This window comes from Balaenoptera physalus, assembly GCF_965194825.1.
Source record: "Balaenoptera physalus genome assembly, chromosome: 12".
In the NCBI taxonomy this organism is placed as follows: domain Eukaryota; kingdom Metazoa; phylum Chordata; class Mammalia; order Artiodactyla; family Balaenopteridae; genus Balaenoptera; species Balaenoptera physalus.
This window is the reverse complement of record NC_138897.1, coordinates 86,642,457-86,656,341: the sequence shown is the minus strand read 5'-3', so window position 1 is coordinate 86,656,341 and position 13,885 is coordinate 86,642,457. Positions and strand designations below refer to the sequence as shown.

At 48.4% G+C, this 13,885-nt stretch overlaps 1 protein-coding gene and 1 long non-coding RNA gene across 3 annotated transcripts in view; one reads left to right on the top strand and one right to left on the bottom strand.

The window, feature by feature from the left end:
• Positions 1-1,311: 1,311 nt before the first annotated feature.
• Positions 1,312-13,885, bottom strand: part of SRRM4 (serine/arginine repetitive matrix 4) — a 162,230-nt gene continuing 149,656 nt past the window's right edge. The window contains exons 9-13 of one of the 2 annotated variants that reach the window (XM_082416815.1): positions 12,576-12,880; positions 9,278-9,481; positions 4,215-4,325; positions 3,404-3,544; positions 1,312-1,598 (exon numbers count right to left, since the gene is read on the bottom strand). In XM_082416815.1, coding sequence (XP_082272941.1) covers positions 1,313-1,598; positions 3,404-3,544; positions 4,215-4,325; positions 9,278-9,481; positions 12,576-12,880 — 1,047 coding nt within the window. In that variant the 3' untranslated portion in view covers position 1,312. The other variant, XM_082416816.1, reaches the window with a different exon arrangement.
• Positions 3,269-5,814, top strand: LOC309639553. The gene is made up of 3 exons (XR_014251733.1): positions 3,269-3,338; positions 3,427-3,552; positions 5,639-5,814. It is a non-coding gene; the product is annotated as an uncharacterized lncRNA (long non-coding RNA).

Genomic DNA, 13,885 nt, shown 5'->3' with positions numbered 1-13,885 from the left:
GTATTTGTGTGTTGGAGATCAACTTACCCTCGCTGCCCAGCCCTGGGCGGGGGGAAGTGGGGCGAGGGCAGAAATGAAGGTGGGGCTTTCCCGAGCTGATACGAAACTCCGGAAACCAGTGGGAGCTGCAGAGCATCCAAGCCCCTTTCCCCCAGACTCTCTGGATTTGGATCTTTTCCCCCAAACCTGAGCTGCTGTGCCCCATCCTGGCAAAATTCCTGAAAGGCAAAGGAGGTGACTTAGGCTGAGGGTGGGTGGGTGCTGGGCTGCGCTGGGGGGGATCCAGGGTGTGGCAGTCTGGGCAGTGAGGAGGGGGCAGGCAGGCGCCAACCGGAGGGTAAGGCCAGACAGGCTGGCGCTGCAGACTGGCAGCTGGCCACGGCACTGGTGAACGTTCAGCAGATGGTCCCGTGGAATGAAGCTGCTGCCAGCTAACAGGGCTGAGGCAAACTTGGGAAGTGGGGCCGCAGACCAGGCTGTCCTGACTGTCCGCCGTGCCCGTTCTCAGAGGTCGCCGGGTCCGTGTGAGCCGCCAAGAGGCATTTCGTGTAAACGGTGCGGCGGCCTCTCTCCCTGGCTAGAAACTACTGGGCCCGTCTTCCTGACCACGTGGAGGTACTGCGGGCAGCAGACTGACCCCCTCCTTTTTGCTTCTACACTCACGGCCCGAGAGTCCATCTCCTATCTCCCGACACCTACCACCAACTGAAATGTCCATGTCCCCTACCCACGTGTCTCCCTTTCTAGGACCCAACAGCCTCTAGCTTTGGCTCTGGCCTATGTGGGGAGCTGAAAGGCCTGGCCCCTCTCCTGGGCCTGAAGTGCCCTTGGTCTCTTCTAACATCCACCCCTCACTCCCACCAGGGTCCCTACACATGCAGCCATGAGACTGAATGAGAGGAGAATGAGGGCAGGTGTGAGGAAGCACCACTGGCCTTCGTATGCAGCCTGCCAGCAGTGGGCGAGCAGAACTCTCTCTACATTTTCCTGGCCAGACCCAAACTTTTGAGTCACGGACCCAACGCTTCTTACAAACCTTTGAGGTTTCTCTGTGCCAACAGAAGGTGGTTCACTCCATATGCTCAGGCCTGAGTTGAGCCCCAGGGTGGTGTGGCGGAGGCTCCTGGGAGCTCGACACAGAGGCTGAAGCCCCCATACCCTCTTTTCCTCCCGCCCCCAGGAGAGCAGGAAGGACAGGGCCCAGGAGCCCTCAATGTCTGTACCAAGGAGAAGGCAGGGTGGGCAGGGAGTGGGGGAGGCTGGCAGAGTGAAAGGGGCACCACAGGCAGCTGGCTCAAGGGAGGGCCTTTGCTTAGCGCCTTGTGCTGGAGTAGCTGTCTGCTGAGCTGTAGCTCCGGCTCCGGCTCCGGCTCTGGCTCTGGCTCCGGCTCCGGCTCCGAGAGCCCAGGCTGGGGCTGCGGGAGCTGCAGCTGCTGCTAGTGTGGGTCCGGCTGCGGCTGCGGCTGCGGCTGCGGCTGTGGCTCGGGCTCCGGGAAGAGCTTCGGCTGGCTGAGCGGCTGTACCAGGACGACGTGCTGCTGAGGCCGCTGGACGAAGAGGGGCTGGGCCGGTAGTAGGGGATGGGGCGTTTCCGGGCACTGCAGGGACCAGAGGGAGAAGGCATGAGGGCAAGGCTCCTCCCAGCCTCAATCCGGGAGCACAGGCACTGTCCCAAGAGACATTTCCCAGCTCCTCAGGGAAAAAAAATTCCCATACTCTTCCCTTGCAGTCCTGAGAACATCAAGGAGATGCTTTCAGTCTACTGCTGATATGTTTTGAAAAGTCATAATCTCACTTTTTTTTTTTTTTTAACACAGCAAGGCTGGGCTCAGAGAGAACCTCCAGCTGGCAACAGTTTTGTTTTGCTATTTTTATTTTTACTAGAACCTTCTATTTATGGCAAAAAGAAGAGGCTGATTTTCCACTCACTGCAGTGTATCAAGTTTCTTTTTGAGATAAATGTATGGACCACTTTAAAAAAGAGCACATCTATTTACAGAAAATTAAGTAAATGGTACACTTAATAATCAGACAAGGCAAAAGTGGGGGATGGAAGTTTGGGAAGCACTGAATGGGTTCATCAAGATGGACTACTTGGGGTTGAGTACGGAAGCCAGAGCGTCTTTTGGAAATGCCACTCTCTTCATCTCAGCCTTCCTCCAAGTCCATTCCAAGGATACCTTCAAAAGTCAAGGCAGTGGGTGTAGGACTCCCTTCCTGCGTGCCAGGCCAAGGCAGGGTGTTCTGTGAGACACTTGAGAAGGCAATGCCATTACCCTGCCTTACTATCTGGGGCACAAGTTCTTTTTCCCCCTTCAGGTCTTCTCCAGGGAGGAGGCATGGGTAGCCGGGATCCTTGTGGGTCTCTGGACTGAGTAGCTGACCCTTGGAGGACCAGGAGGAAGACCAACCGATTGTCAAGAGCCATTTTTAGGGTAACATTCAGCCATTCTCTCCATTTCAAGGCCTGAGAAATCTGTGTCCATTTAGACCTCAGGCTTCTCTTCTAGGGCCTTTCTCATCCAAGACTTTATCTGTTACAGGAATCTCCATCCATCTAGTCTGACCATTCAATCCATCACAGTGGAACACAGTGGGTTCTAGTGTTCTGCAGGTAAGTTTATAAACTGCATTCACATCTCTTTGCCCCTTTTCATTTCATCCTTATGATACTTCTGGGAGTTATTTCCTCCAATAGCTCATGGGTGAGAAAACTTAGATTCTGGGAGGTGAAGAGACTTTCCCAGCTCACCTGGAAAGTGGCAGAGCCAAGATTCCTCTCCAGAACAGGGCTCCTCCCCTTACCCACTAGGGCTCCCTCCCGGTCTTTTTGGCACCTAAACAATCCTATTTGCCCTCCCTACACTTGCTTCAGGGTATAATTACCTATGGGTCTATTCAAGCCTTGCATCCGGGCGTGTGGGTCTAAGGGCGGAGGTCTGTGGCCACCGCCTGGCTCCGCCCCCACGCAAAGTCCCGGTTCTGTTCCTTGCTTGGGTCCCCATTCCAAGGCCCGACCTCTTTCTATGGCCCAGCCCCGCCTCCCCCGCCCCAGCTGCATGCGCAGATTCCGGCCACACCCGATTCCTCCGGCTGGGCTCACCCCTTTGCCCGCCACTGCATTCTACCCCGCCCCGCCGGCCTAGGCCCCGCCTCCACGCCCCCCCCCCCCACCCCGCCGCTTCTCGCAAGCCCGCACGGTGGCTGAGGGTGCTGACTCGCCCGAGGCTTTGAACAGAAACTTCATTTCGGTGGCTGATGGGGGGGGGGGTGGTGGGCAGGGTGTCCCTGAGCTCCCACAATCCTGCAGTCCAGCCCCGAGGAGGCCTGGGGAGAGTGTGAGACCCCAGCGGGTGGGAAGGGAGTGGAAGTGAGGGCGGAGGTGGGTGCCTCCTGGCCTCACCTCGTTATCCTCCGCGCCTCCAGGTGGCTCGGGGAGTCTCTCCGGCGCTTCCGCATGGGCGAGTAGGACCGACGTCTCCGCCGCGCTCGCTCGCGCTCCCGCTGCTGCGAGCCCTTCTCGCTGTACTTGGGGTCCCGCTCCCTGAAGGGGTGCGGTGGGGATGTTACTGGGGAGCTGGGGCTGGCCTGGCTTTTCGGTGGGAGGGGGGCACTCACTTCCTCCTTACCTTTGCCCTCCCCCCCCGCTGGGGCAGGGCATGGGGTCTGCACGGGGCCCCTAGGGAGGTGGGAGGGAAAATGACCCGGCTGTGGGGAGAGTCTGCATGGATGGGTGGGTACCCGGGGTGGGGAGGGAGGGCCTTGCAGCTGGGCGTGTGTAGGGGTGTCAGCCTTTGAAGGTGGGCATTGCAGGGTGAGGATATGACTGTTAAGTGGGCCCAGGTGCCGAGTAAGAATCAGAACTGGGGGGTCTGGACATAGGGATGAGGGGTAGTATTAGGTGTGCGAAGAGTCTGAGGGCTGGGGTGTGGCCGTTGGAGTGTTTGGGGTGAGTACATGAGAACGCTGGGATGTACTGGGGGCCTCACTGCCACTCCAGACACGACAAAGGGAACCACTAGGATGCTGAGTCATCTCCCATCCATAACCGGGCAGGGCTTGACCTGAGAGGAACTCGCGGGGCTTGGGCGACGCTCCAGAGAAGCGAGTCGAGGAGGCGGGGCCAGACAGGCGGATCTGAGCAAAGGAGTGGGGACTGGGAGGCGGGGCCTAGCCTGACGGGCGGAGTCAGTGCCTGGGGGCGGGGCCGGTACCTGCTGGGACTGTAGCGGGAGTAGCTGGGGCTGCGGCGGGACCTAGAGCTTCTGCTAGGCGGGCTCCTCTTGCCAGAGCTGGAGGAATAGCTGGGAGAGCGGGAGGAGGACCTGGAAGAGAGGAGACAGCCTCTGAGGGGCCTGCTGAGCTCTGCTGGGCTTGCCCCGCCTGTCCAGCATTTTATTCAGCTGGTCTCCAGGCCTTTTTATTTCTGGAGGCCAGATGAAGGAACCAAGCCCTTACCTGAGGATGAAATCCCTTCCCTTTTGGATGGTTAATAATGATATCAACAACTTCCCCTTATTGAGTTCTTCCTATCCTGGCCACGTGTTAGCTGTGTGACCTTGGGCAGGTGATTTCACTTCTCTGGGCCACTATTTTCTGATCTGTAAAATGGGGGTAATTGTACTTACCCCATAGAATTGTAAATTAAACGTGTAAATTAGGGTAAATTACTTAGCATCTTGGCATATAGTCAGCACAGGAAATGTTTATTATTATATGATTATTATATATTCTATGTGCCAGATTTTGAACTAATTTTTTAAAAAAATATCTTTATTGGAGTATAATTGCTTTACATATATCCCCATATCCCCTCCCTCTTGAGCCTCCCTCCCACCCTCCCTATCCCACCCCTCTAGGTGGTCACAAAGCACTAAGCTGACCTCCCTGTGCTATGCAGCTGCTTCCCACTAGCCATCCATTTTACATTTGGTAGTGTATATCTGCCCATGCCACTCTCTCACTTCGTGCCAGCTTCCCCTCCCCCCACTGTGTCCTCAAGTCCGTTCTCTACATCTGCGTCTTTATTCCAGCCCTACCACTAGGTTCATCAGTACCGGTTTTTTCGATTCCATATATGTGCGTTAGCATGCAGTATTTGTTTTTCTCTTTCTGACTTGCTTCACTCTGTATGACAGACTCTAGGTACATCCACTTCATTACAAATAACTCAATTTCGTTCCTTTTTATGGCTGAGTAATATTCCACTGTATATATGTGCCACATCTTCTTTATCCATTCATCTGCTGATGGACATTTAGGTTGCTTCCATGTCCTGGCTATTGTAAATAGTGCTACAATGAACATTGTGGTACATGTATCTTTTTGAATTATGGTTTTCTCAGGGTATATGCCCAGTAGTGGGATTGCTGGGTCATATGGTAGTTCTCTTTTTATTGAACTAATGTTTTGTATATATTATCTCATTTAATCCTCAGCACTTCCTAGGGTTAGGTACTATTATCAATCCCATTCTATAGATGAGGACACAGAGGCAGAGAGAGATGATATATTGGGTTGGCCAAAAAGTGCCTTTGCTTTTTAAGTAAAAATAAAAGACACATTTTTCATTTTCACCAGGAACTTTATTAAACAACATATTCACCCTTTTGTTCCACTACCTTCTGCCATTTTTCAGGCGACTTCATAATTCCATCTTCCCCAAACTTTTTATCTTTTTGAGCAAAGAACTGTTCCAGATGCCTTTTACGGTCTTCCAGGGAATTGAAATTTTTTCCATTAAGAGAATTTTGTAAAGACCTAAATAAATGGAAACCTGAAGGTGCAATGTCTTATTCAAAGGCGGCGGATAAATCAGAACTTCCCAACCAAGCTGTAACAGTTTTTGCCTGGTCAGCAAAGAAACATGTGGTCTTGTGGTATCCTGATGGAAGATTATGCGTTTTCTGTTGACTAATTCTGGATGCTTTCCACTGAGTGCTGCTTTCAGTTGGTCTAACTGGAAGCAGTACTTGTTGGAATTAATTGTTTGGTTTTCCAGAAGGAGCTCATAATAGAGGACTCCCTTCCAATCCTACCACATACACAACATCACCTTCTCTGGATGAAGAACAGCCTTTGGTGTGGTTGTTCATTTCGCTTCCCTCACGGATCTCTTCCGCTCCAGACAACTGAACAGTATCCACTTTTCATCGCCCACTGCAATTTGTTTTAAAAACGGAACGTTTTCATTACGTTTAAGTAGAGAATCACATGCGGAGATACGGTCAAGAAGGTTTTTTTTGCTTAACTTATGTGGAACCCAAACATCAAAGCAATTAACATAACCAAGCTGGTGCAAATGATTTTCAACGCTTGATTTGAATGAATATTTTCAGTATGTCAGCTATCTCCTGCATGGCATAACGTTGATTGTTCTCAATTAATGTCTCGATTTGGTCGCTGTCAACTTCAACTGGTCTACCCGACCGTGGAGCATCGTCCAGTGAGAAATCTCCAGCACGAAACTTCGCAAACCACTTTTGACACGTTCGATCAGTCACAGCACCTTCTCCATATACTGCACAAATCTTTTTTTGCATTTCAGTTGCATTTTTACCTTTCTTGAAATAATAAAGAATAGTATGCCGAAAATGTTGTTTTTCTTCCACCTCCAATATTAAAATGGCTACACAAAAATTCACCAATTTTTTGAAATTTTGAAACTTTATTTTTTAAGTTTATTTTATATATTTAATACTTTTATTAATTTTAATATATTGTTTTCTTTGTTTTTTGTGTTTTTTTTAACATCTTTATTGGAGTATAATTGCTTTACAGTGGTGTTAGTTTCTGCTTTATAACAAAGTGAATCAGCTATACATATACATATATCCCCAAATATCCTCCCTCATGCACACCGATATGACAGCTGTCACATACACTCTAACAAAATTGTTTTGAATGAAGTTAAAGACAACTAAGTGCTACTAGAGCCATCTTACAGAAAAAACCAAACAAACCTTTTGGCCAACCCAATAATTTGTTCAAGGTCACTCAGCTGGTAAGGGGTTTGAACCCAGGTCTGTTTGGCTACAAAGTGCTCCTGACTTCTGCTAGACTACACTGTTGTGCATCTGAATTACTAACCCTTATGCTATTTCCAGTCTTCTTCCCTCTTGCTAATGCCTCCCATGTTTAGAGAACGACTGCCTTGGTTTCTCCACCACTTTCCTAGGAACATCTACCCTTCTTTCTCAGTCTTTCAAATAATTTTCATCTCACAATTGCTGATTTGATCTGCTAGTAGTTCCTGCCAGGGTTCAGAGGGATTATGTGGCCATGTCTGTGTTCAGTGGGAAAGAGGGCTGTGATGGATTAGCAATGTCTGCTACAGGCACAGGAATGAGTAGGGGGGGACACTCTCTCATGCTCTGTTTTTGCCAGCTTTCCCTCACAGGAATGCTAGCCAAGTTTTCCTATCCTTTTCAGTTTGAAAAGAAGTCTTGCTCTGACTTGCCCTCACCTAGGTGTTCCTTAGCCCCTTCCTACTTTCTTAGGTGATCATAATAACCATCACTTTGGGACTCTATTCTTACATGTTGCCCAGGGTGATGGAAGGAGTGTGGACAAGGAATAGCTCCTCCAGTCTTAGTGCCCTGGGACAGTGTCCAGCTACGGCCCCTGAAAAATTTGCTTTGCCAACTTGCTCTTTGGCTGTATATTGAGAGACATTATAAAAAAGAGTTACGATGAAATAATGCTTTTGGACACTTTGAAAGGACGTCAGGCATTTCTATCCACTGTACCACATAGTGTCCCTTTTCTGTGGAGCCATATGAATCATTTTTCATACTTAAAAATCAGAAATAACTGCTCTTCCAAGCAACTGGTTCAATTTGTATCTTTTTTGTTAGTAATGTAAAGGGACAATTTCCCTTTTTGCTTTGTCTGCCAGGGAGCTCAGAATCACATTTGCGCACACCTCCATAGCAACAACAGTCATCCCTCGGTATCTGTGGGGGATTGATTCCAGGAGTCCCTGCAGATACCAGAACCTGCAGATGCTCAAGTCCCTTATATAAAATGGCATAGTATATTGAATACACTGGCCTTTCATAACCAGGGATGTGAAACCTGCAGATACAGATGGCCAACCATACAGAATGGTAGGACATGCCTTTGGGACTTAACCTTCCTCCTGATTTAATTTTATTTCTCTCAATTTTCCTTTTAGCCTGATTTGCTCTTCTACTTATGTCACTCTATCATGTTGAATATTTCTGTTAGCTTCCTTGCCTCCTTATTTTGAATGAACTGGTCTTGAGGTAACCACCTACGTAAGCAACTGTTCTTTGATACGGTTGCAGAAGAGGAATAGTTGGGTTGCTGTTGGAAGTTCTTGTTTGTAGAGGGAAGCTGGACCCCATGAAGCTGTGGGTTGATTAGATTGGATGGAATCTTCCAATTCCTGAGATCGCATGTCTCTGCATTCTGCCATATCATTATTCCACATGAGAAAATCAAACAATAACCAATGGTTATTAGAATTGAGTGGTAAAGTGAAAAACTGGGCACAATTCTTCTCCCTGTATCCATGCCCCTTGCAATGTGATTTTGCAGTTCCTCCCACTGAGAGGAGCGTCCCTTGCGTCTATCTGGATTGGTCCTCTGACTTGCAATGGCTAAGAAAACAGCTGAAGAGGTCATGCCTGTTCCAAGCCAAGGCCTTGCACACTACTGCTCTCTCTTGGAACCCTGCCATCACCATGTGAACAAGCCCAGACAAGCCTGCTGGAAGATGTGAGGCCGCATGGAGCAGAGATGAATCAGCTGGGGTCATTCAAACCAGCCAGCCCCCAGACAACCCACCAGCTGATGGAAGACACATGCATGAACCCAAGAGAGAACAGAAGAAGGACCCCTCAGCTGAGCCCAGCCCAAACTGCTGATGCACCGAATCGAGAACTAAGGAAAAACTTATTGATAAGGATGCCACACTGGGGGGATAATTCTTATGCAGCAGAAGATAACTGATACACATGAATGGATCCTCATGCCAATAACAACCACCAAAACTGGTATTATATTCCGAGTCCTGATCTAAGTGTCTTATAGTCCTCAGAACAATCCTTCAGGGTAAGTATTGTTATGGTTTTCATTTTGCAGGGGAGGAAACTAAGGCTCGGACAGGTTAACTGACAACCAAGGCCACCAGTGAGTAATAGATAGAATGGGCATTCAAACTCAAATCTGTTCCACTCCTGTCCCTTGGTGGTCAGGCGACATCTCCAGTTACCTTAACTAGCTGCAGAGCCAAGGTCAAAATTGCACTCACCTTTTCCCAGAGGAGGTGGATCGGCTCCTGGTGTACCTGGGGGAGGCCCTGGGGTTTGGGGATCGGGACGAGTGGCTGGAGGGGTGGGTGCTGGCACAGGAGGAGCTGCGGGAGCAACCTCCCGTGGGGGAGCTCCGGGCTGCGGATGGGACCAAACTGGACTTCTTCACCTCGGTGCGTTCCAGACATGGCGACTGGAATCCTCTGCAGAGGGGAGAATGGCTGTTAGCGCTGGCCTGCCCGCTGGTCCAGGGCATCTTGAGCTGATACTCACCTCCTTACTTTGCCTCGGCTGTGGTGCTCTCAGAAGCCCCCCCCCCACCCCATCCACCTTTCCCCATCTTACTACCTCTGGAGAGACTTCCCGGACCACGGATGTTCGTGGAGCAGAGACAGAGTAGGACACGTAGCACAGGGTGCATGATGGGTATGATCAAATCACATGCTGGAAGGTTTCGTCCCTCTCCACTCTTTTTCAGCCCCTCTGATTATATTAATGAGAACGCCCGGGTTGGGTACTAGTGGGCTTTTACTGTCTCTTTAATGCTTGCAATCTCCCAGAGAGAGAGAGAGAGAGAGCAGGCCTGAGACGCAGAACCTTGGGCAGGCAACTGTAACTAACCAGAATTAAACACATTGTCTGAATCATACGTATTTTCACAGATGCCTTCTATTTAGGACAGGTGATATAAATTTTCTATTTAAGATAGTACTACAAGTTTCCTTATATTAAAAAGTGAGTTTATTAAAGTAAATAAGAGTAACAGTAGTACCTGGATATGGAACGACTCAAGAAAGTGACATGTAGTTGGTTTAAGTTGGGAAACTGGCATAGCCCATTTTGCAGATGGGGGAATGGAGACCCAAAGAAGGGTGGAGGCTTGTTCAAATTCACCCAAAGGACAGGGTCCTGTCATATTCTCACCTTGCCTAGAGCCATGCTGGGTTCCTGCTGGTTCTCAGTAAGGACATGTTCATTGGGATTGGGCCAAGGGTCAAGTTCCTATAACATCAATATGGTTTCATCGTGACCCAGCCCCTGCTCATACTCCAGTCTCAGCTCTGGCACTTTCCTCTCTTGACTCCAGCCATAATGGACTCCTTGTCCCTCCTGGAATATTCCTATTCCCTTCCTTGTCTGCAGGCTTTAGAACATTCCCACTGCCTGGAACCCTCTTCACTTGACAACTCCTGCTCATGGTTCAGGCTTTCGACCCCCTTAAGCCTGGTTGTGTGACCTCCAATGTGTTATCACAGCCCCCAGCCCCAATGTCTCCTCCACCCCTAGATGGCTCGCTTGGTCTTATAATTGTTGTCTCCCTCCCCCAGACATGGAGCTCCCTGGGGACAGGACTCACGTCTCTCTGGACACTGTATCCCAGCACCAGGACAGAGCCTGAGACATATGTCCGAGGTCATTGGTAAATAGCTGTGCAATAAACAGGCTGAGCCTCTGCACATCCTGGGAGCTTCACAACATCATCTCATTTAGCCCCCAACAACCCTAGGAAGTTGGCACTATTATTATCTCTTATTTACAGAGAAGACCCAGAAGGGTGAGTTGCTTGCTCACGGCCACCCAGAGTCTCAAACCCTGATCTGTCCAGCCCTGAAGCCCATGTCCCTGCTACCTTGCCAGCCCCTGCCTTTACCGTCTGTGGTTCCCCTGATTTAGAGCTGATGTCTCTTCCATTCTGCCCTCTGCTCATAGCTGACATGACATAAATAGCCATGGATTTAAAGATCATTTATATTTCACAGTGAAAGGCTGGGTCTAAATTATTTAATTTGGCCGTCCACATAGATCAGGTTAATAAGCAGGTAACTGCTAAATGCCGTTCAGGCTTAACTCCAGTTCTGGAGACAGATCTGTGTTTCAGTCCTGGTGCCGGCCCTTATTAAGTGAGTTTCCTAACTGCTCTGAGCTTCAGTTTCCCCATCAGCTAAAAAAGAATTATAACAGAACCTATCCCATAAAGGTTTTAGAAGTTTAGGAAGATTATCTATGGAAAGCACCTGGCATAGTACCTCAGGGCTCCATAAATAATAGCTGCCGTTATTATTATTGTTATTGTTTTTGTTGTTGTTATTGCTATTCTCAGTATTTCCTGCATAACAGCCCTGAAGTATATGAGTAGATATCTGGGAACATCACTGCCTGTTCTTGGAGACATTGACGTTTGCTCTGACCCAGCCCTGGCTCCCAGCCGAGCTTGGGTGTGAACTGAGGCCAGGGATGTCCTGAGGCAGGCAGATCCATCCCCCTCTACCCTCTAACCACTGGTAACCACTGATCTTTTTACTGTCTCCATAGCTTTGGCTTCTCCAGAATGTCATGTGGTTGGAATCGTAGAATACGCAGCCTTTTCAGATTGGCTTCTTTCTATTAGTAACATGGATTTAAGTTTCCTCCCTGTCTTTTCATTGCTTGGTAGCTTGTTTCTTTTTAGTGCTGAATAGTATTCCACTGTGTATATGGACCACAGTTTATTTATCTATTTCCTTATTGAAGGATATCTTGGTTGCTTCCTATTTTGGGCATGAATAAAGCTGCTATAAAAACATCCATGTGTAGGTTTTTGTATGGACATACATTTTCAGTGTGCTTGGGTAAATACTGTGGTATATTTTAGAATGACAGTGACTTTAAATGTTAGACTTCCTCCTGTGATTATTGGTAAACTGACATCTGTTTTTTCCTGCCCAGCCTCCATCCCTCCTCCTGATAACAGTACCCTGCCTTTCCTTCAGAGGACCAGACATTCCCCAGTTTTAGTGTACATGGGAAGACTCATTAGCCCTGATGGTGGCATACGACAGATTCTAGCCAAGAATACAGCAGCCCCTGGGCAGTGTGATTGGTCTACTGTGGGCAGATGACCCAAGCTGGGCCAAGCAGAGTCAATGAGCACTTGCCCTGATATTTTCCTGAAATTCTGGGGAAAGAGGCATTTTCCTTCCATTGGCTGGCTAGACCGATAGAATGTTAACTGGATGGCATCTTTGCCAATGCTTTGGGAGGATCTGCTTGAAAATAAAGCCAAGAGAGGGGGAAGCAGAACTGAGAGATGTAATAGGAAAGACAGATTCCTGATGACATATTTTCGAGACCCTGGATCCAGCTATATCTGAAGCTGATATCCTTGGATATTTTTTTCAAAAATGATGCCATTTCTCTCTCTCTCTCTTTCTCTCAAATAAAAGAGTTGGAGTCTGTGTGTGTGGTGTAGTGCTAGGGTGAGAGACTGAGATTGTGGAGCTCAGGCAGGACCCCCTCCTCCCATCCAGGTGCACTGACCTTGACTCTCTGCCCCTGCTGGTGGGGGAGAGATTCTCCAAAGTGGCCCCCTTGTTCTGGGGTGAGGAGGTGGTGAAGGAGTTCCCTGAATCAGAGGTGCTGCCGCTGTTGGGGTCCCGGCTCTTGCTCAGGCCCCCAGTGGGGCTCCCCTTCTCCGGACCCCGAGACCTGGCCGAGCCGATCTGCATGGAGGGTGGCGAGGAGGTGTCATTGCCTGAGTCATACTCCTGGGAGCGTCCTCGGTAGGTGGTGAGCAGGCTGGCTGTTTTGGTAAAGAGGTCAGCAGCAGACCCCGACCCAGCGATCTGAAAGCAAAAACACCCGTTGGACACTGCTGAGCGCTGGGTCTGTGGGCTGTGTCTAAATAACCAAGAAATGTTTACCATCATGATGCACTGTAACGAAAGGAAAGAGAGAGAGGAGAGGAAAGAAGAGACGCCAAAAAACAAAAGCACAAATTCCTGAAAGAATACCACAGACAGGAGATCTTTTTTTTACCCCCTGCTAGGATAACTGGAAGATTTAGGTATCATGCAGAGAAAAAGCATGCGATCCAGATTAAACAAAAGAAAAAGGAAATTATACAAAATTTAATTTCTAATGAATTAAACAAAAGCAACAACTTAAGAGAAGGGGGGGGTGTAAACACCCTTAACCTAAAACAATAATAAAAATAAAGAAAAGTGGGGGGAAAGAAAGGAGGCTATGGGCCTGAAAAAATATATCTTGAAACTTAAAAACAAAAAAAGGAGATAAAGCCAAAATTTGACAACCAAATCCTCAACAAATTTGACTTTTTTTTTTTTAAAGAAAAAGTTGCCCGAATAGAACCCTAAACAAATATCACATGGGGAAAAGAAATGAAATAAAGATGAGAGGTTTTTTTTTAATATAAAGTCAAGGTCACAAAATGATATTTTAGTAGTTTTCAACTAAAGGGGAAAAGAAAGAGGGGACAAAAAAAAAAAATGGAAGTCAAATCGTCTGACTGAAAACAAACAAAAAAAAGCTCTCTACGGATATTTGCGTGTGTCCTTTTCCCCCTGGAGAAGGTAGCTAAGGCGCTCGAGTGGCTTCTAATAAATTCTCTCATGTCTTTGCGGATTATATCCACTTACCAAGCAAGAACTCCTCCTTTAGTAGGTAGGTAAGGTGTAAGAGAAAGGGAAGAGCGGGCAAGGTGAGTCCATCATTAGAGTCGCAAATGACAAGAAAAAACACACACCTTTCTGTACATCCTCACACTTGGCCCTGAACTTCGGGTTTTGGGTTTTCAGTGTTCTTGACAGGTGAAGCATCACTTCTGGTTG